This window comes from Glycine soja, chromosome 7 (genome assembly GCF_004193775.1).
Source record: "Glycine soja cultivar W05 chromosome 7, ASM419377v2, whole genome shotgun sequence".
Classification (NCBI taxonomy): Eukaryota; Viridiplantae; Streptophyta; class Magnoliopsida; order Fabales; family Fabaceae; genus Glycine; species Glycine soja.
The window spans coordinates 41,812,829-41,820,037 of record NC_041008.1 but is presented as its reverse complement, the minus strand read 5'-3'; the positions used below and the strand labels follow the sequence as shown (position 1 = coordinate 41,820,037).

Genomic DNA, 7,209 nt, shown 5'->3' with positions numbered 1-7,209 from the left:
CTATGGCTGATCCGTGCGACGCCTACGTCGAGACCTCACATCCACAATGCGGTCTTCTCTGACACCCCTGGCAATCCTAATGCATTCTTCCATGACCTCGTGTGTCGCTATGCCTTCCGTGACTATCCTAAGGTTGAGCAGACACTTCAACCTTTCAGTAATCGCATGGCAAGCCTCCTGTGAAATAGAAAACAAACAAATTACACAAATTAGTATTAAAATAATTGACGTAAATGACATTTGATACAACTAAGCAAATAGTAACACTTACCATTGCATGTCTGGGCTACTCCACATCAGAACGGGCATGTGTCGATGCTGCTACTGGCTTCGGGACCTGAGGGATATGTGGCTCCACAAATGATGCATCATGTGTCGCAGGTGCATCTCGTGGCGGATCTAATGGTTGTGTCGCGATCATGAATGGATGAGAAATGACGAAGAACCAGTTCATGTACTCAAGTGCACACTGACCTGACACAACACATATCTCACCTGCTGGCGCAAGATGGTCTAAGTAGTGCATGCACCCGTCGTTTATTTCATCAAATGACACCCATGAATCAACAAACTGTGCAAGAATACTCTGGAGTATCCGAACTAGCGCATGACCCGCTCTGGTCGATGTCTGACGACAACGGGCCCCAAGCAGAGTTGATTGGAAAAACATGAAATCAAATGAAACTCTCGAACCAATCGATGCTCCCCATAAGGCATCCAGCAGACATCAGGAATCCTGAGTCGATCCAGACGCTGCCTGTACATTGCTATAGATATGGTCTTCACAGTCGGCTTTGTTGCAATCCACCGACATGCACGTGGTGACACCTCATCGTAGTTCGGATTAGCGATGCACTCTGCAACTGACAGAAAGTGCTCATATATCCAACACTACAAAGATTACATGAAAATCATACAAATTTCAAATGAACGTCTAAAATACCCTATTTAAAACATTGTTGTAATTAACTTATGAAAAACATATTAATTACCTGTAAGAGAGTGATGTAACCAGCAAGTTGTCGGCTGCTGCTAATACAAGCATCATTCAAATGATCGTACATATGCACTAGGGCAGTAGCTCCTCATGCATAGCTCATAATTTGACTTAGGTCACACAGAGCGTCTAAGAAGACAACATGAACATGGGTTGCACTCTTGTTAGCAAAAAGAGTGCAACCTAGAAGATGAAGAAGATAGGCATGAGCTGCAACTGTCCAATGTCCGGCCTGACATCTACTCTGATATATATCTCGTAGCCAAGATAGGCGTATGTATGGTCCATGATAATGTGTTGTCTCGACCCTGGCTTCCTCTCCTAAGACCTCTAGTAACTCAACCAACATCAACACCGCCTCGTCGACGTGTAGAGGCTGGAAGGTATGGAAGACGCCAACAATGGGAAGATGAAGAAGAGACACCACGTTGTATAGGGTGATGCTAACCTCCCCCACGGGAAGATGGAAACTGCTAGTCTCCCTGTGCCACCTCTCCACAAATGAGGATATAAGCCCCCGATCGCCAGTGTCTACTGAAAACACGATCAAAGAACTTAGTCCTGTGCCAGCAACTAGCCCCTCAATTTTAGGAGCAGACCTACCTAATTTTTGCACCTTCCTCCCATGGGAGGATAACTTCAATTCAGGATGTTCCTGAATTAAAGTATAAAGGAACAAACACTTTATTAACATAATAATTTAAAGGAACACAAATTTCAATAATAACAGATACTTAACAATTAAGTTAACTTGAAAATTATAAATACCTCCCTGCTCCATACGTTAACTGCAACATGGTCAGCATACTCCGTAAGCACTGATGGGTCACGCAGCCCACCTGGAAATCCATCAGGCTCATATGTACCTACCACAGGCTCATATGTACCTACCACAGGCTCATATGCAGGTACCACATGGTCATCCTTGGCAACAGCGGTAGATTCTCGTTGCCTACAGGCCGATGCTGTAGGCCTTCGCCGCTGGGGAGCATCATTTGAATCATGACGATCCTTTCTCCCCAGAGCTCTACTAATAACCTTACCTAAGGCACAACCTAAGCCTTTAGTCCTGACCATGATCTGCAAATGTCTACCACAAATTCCATCACTAAACAACACAAATTCATCACAATATTAACTTGTTCAAACAAAACAAAATTGAAGGTTGAATTAGTTCTTCATTGGAAGACACTAAAGAATATGAGAAGCAAGTTGTCAGTGTTAGAATCGGTGTGGGGTTCAAGTTGTCAGTGTTGTCTTGTTTCTATGTTTTGTTTTTGAATGTTTTGGAGTTGGGGTTTGAAGGGGATGCTTTGGTTTGGGGTGAGGCTAATGGGGATGCTGACGTGAATTTGTCTCTTCTTATTGTCACTGCTGCACAGGGTTTGGCTTGGTTTGTGTTGAGCTTCTCGGCCTTGTATTGCAAGTTCAATGTTTTTTTGTCCTTTGTTATTTGCTTGTGTACTTTGTATGTTGATGGGACAGGATTTTGGGAGGGGGGGTTCTGAACATCTATGTTCTAGTGTTGTTGCAAATGTTGTTGTCACACCAGCCAGCTCTTGCATTTTTGTGTTTGGTTGCAATTAGGGGTGTTACAAGTATAAGGGTTTGCAGGAACTCTGATCTTCAAGAGCCATTGCTTGTCAATGAGGAACCGGGGTCTCTCAATGTTAATCCTTATAGAGATACTGGACTTTTTAGTTTGGCCACTCTTTCTTGGCTGAATCCACTTCTTTCCATTGGTGCAAAGAAACTGCTCAAGCTTAAGGACATTCCACTTGTTGCACCAAGAGATAGAGCCAAGACTAGTTATAAGGTTTTGAATTCTAATTGGGAGAGATTGAAGGCTGAAAATGAGAATCCCTCTAAGCAGCCTTCGTTGACTTATTTCAAGAATAGAAGAAATGATAAATTGATTATGAGGAAAAAGCTACACAAAACTAAGTATTTTCATTGTCTAAGGTAATGGGCATATACAATGTAAAAACATGTAAAATCGAAGAGAAAACAATATTGTATCAATTAGAATGAGGGACTTAATCCCTTGAAACTTCAAGTAAAGAGGAAACAGTATTTGGAGAAAAAAAACACATGTAAACTTTCAGGCACATCCATCACAAAAACAGTTTTCTTAATGCTTTAAGCACATCCAGAAGCTTCGCACCCTAACTAATATTAGAAGTGTCCACTCAAGTTTTCAAGGTTCACATAACACAATGACAGACAATTCAAAATACTGGAACTATAGACTTTATAAGTTAAACTTGGAAGAAGTTTATCAGTTAACAGCTAATACTTAAAGAACTATGGTTTGCACTTTGCACAAATAAAGTACAGAAAGTTTTAACCGTTTAGTAGAAGTAGGACTTTTGAATTGAACAACAGTCTTTCCAACAATAGCATGTCATCAAAAGCACGTCCAACTACTGTAAATTTAAATTTTCACTAATTTCTTTTATGATCCCTAACAGGTAAAAGTATATTATTAGGTACATTTGTAACCATAATAATATAGTATATTTTTCTGCAACAATTACAGTGCTTAGACTCTTCTAGTATAAATTTACTTCCAACACATAATGAATCACAAAGAAAAGGTATTTTGCTTTTTCACTTTATCCATCATAACCACCCAATCCTAGAGATATTTTTCCTTGCACATATATATCTACCAACATAATCTGTTAACTAATATTTGGTTATCAAACAAGGAAAGAGATCAAAATGAAGGTGAGTCTAAACTCTGCCCATTGACAATTAAAAATTTATTCCAGTCCTTCAACTTCATCCCTGTCTTTCCTTATTGCAGCTATTTCAATGGGTGCATCGAAAAGTTCGGCAAAATAGTATAGATCCTTTCAAGGATTTCACACTTGGTATTGAGTTGTCCTTACTAATCTCTTGGAATTCAATTTTTCCTCTTTTTTCTTAATGGGAGTGAATGAAAATTGAACAGAAGGTTGGCAATGAAAATGGTCTTTAAGGAACTCAATCAAGGCTAAAAACTGTCACCAGTCACAAAACAAGCCTCAAAACCAAACCAAATAGCATTTTCCAAATTGAACCGTACTCTACTTCAGCCTAAAAGCCTCAAAACTAACCCTAAACACTAATAAAAACCATTTTTCATAAATTATACATTTTTTAAAATTAAAATAAACCTTTACAGATCAAGTTGATCCACAAGAGTATATGGATCAACTTGATCCGTATACTCATGCGGATCAACTTGATCCGCAACAAGCATACGGATCAACTTGATCCGCAAGAAGCTTACGGATCAAGTTGATCCGTATACTTCTTACGGATCAAGTTAATCTGCAACAAGCTTACGAATCAAGTTGATCTGTATACTCTCGCATATCAAGTTGATTCGTATTCAGGTTATTTCATCCCTATGCCTAAATCCTATTACGGATCAAGTAGCTAGTACTTGATCCGTATGCTTAACCCTGCCACCTAGCTCTAATGCGGATCCAATGAATACCTATCCGGATCAACTTAAACAAATTACAAACCAAAAGAGAACCAAAAACAAAAACCATAGGGAGAAGACCCTTACCTTGATGTCGATGGTGGAGCACAATGCACGTCCGCAATGGCGTCAAAGCAAAGCTCCAAAGACCAACGCATGTTGAAGAAGAAGAGGACGATGCAAGAAGAAGCACAACGGGCCAAGAAGAGGTGAAGAAGCACGAACACGTGAGAGAAGAAGCGAGGAGGCGCTGGGTGCACGATTGGGTGAGAGAAGAAGAAAAGAAATTTGGGGGGGGGGGCTGCACTTTTATTTTAAAAAAATACCCAGGGGTATTTTTGTCCTGACACATAATATGCTGGGTGCACCAACAATAATGTTGGGTGCACCAAGCATGACTCATCAAAATATTGTTTCGAAATGGTTATTATGTAATACGCTTGCAATCTAGTCCAGAATACCTATTTTGTGAAAAAAAATCCAAAATAATTTCTTGGAATGAGTATTTTATAATAGGCTCGAAAATCCTAAAATGTCTTTTGAGACACCTACACCAAAACCCAACACTACAATGGACTAAAACATTTTTAACCAAAAAACGACCATCATTTACCTTCGTTGGCATTGCACCTAGAGGCCAAGGGAAGTGGCGTCGCGCGACTGTTGCGTGGGATTGTCGACTCAGGGAAGGGGGTCACAATTTGGAGAAAGTGCAAGAAGCATGTGATGAGTGCAAAAAGTAAAAGCCCCTCCGACACGTTCAACCTTGTGAATTTTTATTGGGCCAGCCTGTTGGTCCATATGAGTTTTAATAGTGAACTTTTGAAATTCGGTTATAAAAAAAAAGCTTATATACAATTTTTTGGTCCTAATTTGCTTGATATGTTATTTTGATTCTTTCATTTTAAAATAAAAGTATCTAGTCTCTATTTTTTTAAAAAAAATCCATAATTTTAGTCTAATTCTTAGACCTAACATATTCATTTAATGTATCATTAAGAAATATTTTAACTAATTAAAATATAAGAAATAAAATAAATAAATATAGACAGAATTGAGAATTGGACTAAAATTACAAATTATAAATTTTTAAAATAAGAAAATCAAATATGCGAATTTTAAAATAGAAAGACCAAAATTTTGAATTTAGCAAAGAAAACCAAAATTTTATTTAAACCTAAATTTAATATAAAAAATAGAAAAAGGAGTGAGATTATTTAAGTAAATTTTATAGTAAAAAATAGAAAAACTGTGAACCACTACTATACTAGTATAATAAGAAAGGGAAATATGTTAACAATTGGCTCTTTTAAATTCTGAGATAAGACAAATGGTATTGTAAACCACTTTTGTTGAATATATAACATAATAATAATAATAGTTATATTTTCAGTGAAATTTGGATTTCTTAAAATAATATTGATAATAAAATTTATATTGTTTATATAAAACCTTTAAATCTTCAAAAAATATGACAATTTTCTACCTACACTTCATTTAACATTATGATTTTTCCCCCTTCTGAATGGTATGTGCAAAGAGCCAGACACAAACCAATTAAACCCATCATGGGAGTTAATAGCAACATCATCCTCTATAAAAGGATTTTACAACAAAATCAATAATCAAACCAAAATAATTAACATAAGACGACAACGATAAGTCATATTTGGAAAAAAGAATCGGTCAACTTGATGGCTTCCCCTGCAGATATGACCTATAAAGAACTACTAAAACTAAAGCTTCAGCACAATGATCTCATCAAGAAGGTCACAAAACTGGCTTCCAGAATGGTCAACATCATCCAATAGTTGAACAGCTTTAAGGCAATCAGACTCAATTATCAAACTGTCTACCATAAAAAAACAACGCCATTTTTATCCCATAAAGGGTTACCCATGTTTCACTTCCAAGATAGAGCAATGGCCAAGTCTTCTAGAAAAAGCTGGAATAAATTTCCTGCCGCTGTTGCAAAGGACAACTCCACAAGATGTAATATTCGTTGCATATACATAGGAACCATCACAGTTAAGTTTAAATAATCCTTGAATAGGATTTGCCCGACTGTTAGACATATCACGAGATGAAAACGAGTACGTGGGCGTGAGAACATTATGGATTTCCTTTTACTCCTAAGTATTGTGTTTGTATAAAGACTTTTAAAAAATTTGAGAATTTAAAATGCATTTTGAATTGCTTTAATTTATACTTATTTCATTTTATAAATATTTTAGTTTGATAAATTAATTTAAATTTCTTAAATTTTAAATTTAATTTAGATAGGACAATTTAATTTTCACTACATATAAAAAATTAATTTTAATTTTTCTGGTTTAAAAAATGCTTTCTTAATTTTAATTTTATTATTAACGAGCCTTGAACCGTACATACGCACGGGTCGCTTCATTTCATTGTTTTTTTTATTTTAGTATTGAAATTGTGTTTAGATTAAAAAATAAATATTTTTTGAATGTTTGGAAAATTAGAATCAGAGATAAATTAATAGATCTTATTGGACAATAATTTAAACGTAATTTAAATATAATTATAATTTATCGTTTCTTTCATACACAATTACATATTATTTAATAAATTTTTAATATATTAAGTTATAGATATGATAAAAAAATATTACATTTTAATTTAAATATGTTGATCAAATTTAATTTAAATTCTTTTTCCACGCTTGATATCAATCCTACTATGTGGATATTAATTAGTAGAATTTTTATCTTAA

The 7,209-nt window shown here is 36.0% G+C and overlaps 1 protein-coding gene across 1 annotated transcript; it reads right to left on the bottom strand.

Annotated features, from left to right (window-relative positions):
• On the bottom strand, positions 1-2,074 carry LOC114420705. Its single transcript, XM_028386529.1, has 6 exons — positions 1,766-2,074; positions 1,345-1,652; positions 993-1,032; positions 694-891; positions 296-571; positions 1-177 (listed from the first exon to the last, which is right to left on the bottom strand). Exons 1-6 carry the CDS (start codon positions 2,072-2,074, stop codon positions 1-3), a joined length of 1,308 nt encoding a protein of 435 aa, XP_028242330.1.
• Positions 2,075-7,209: the final 5,135 nt, after the last annotated feature.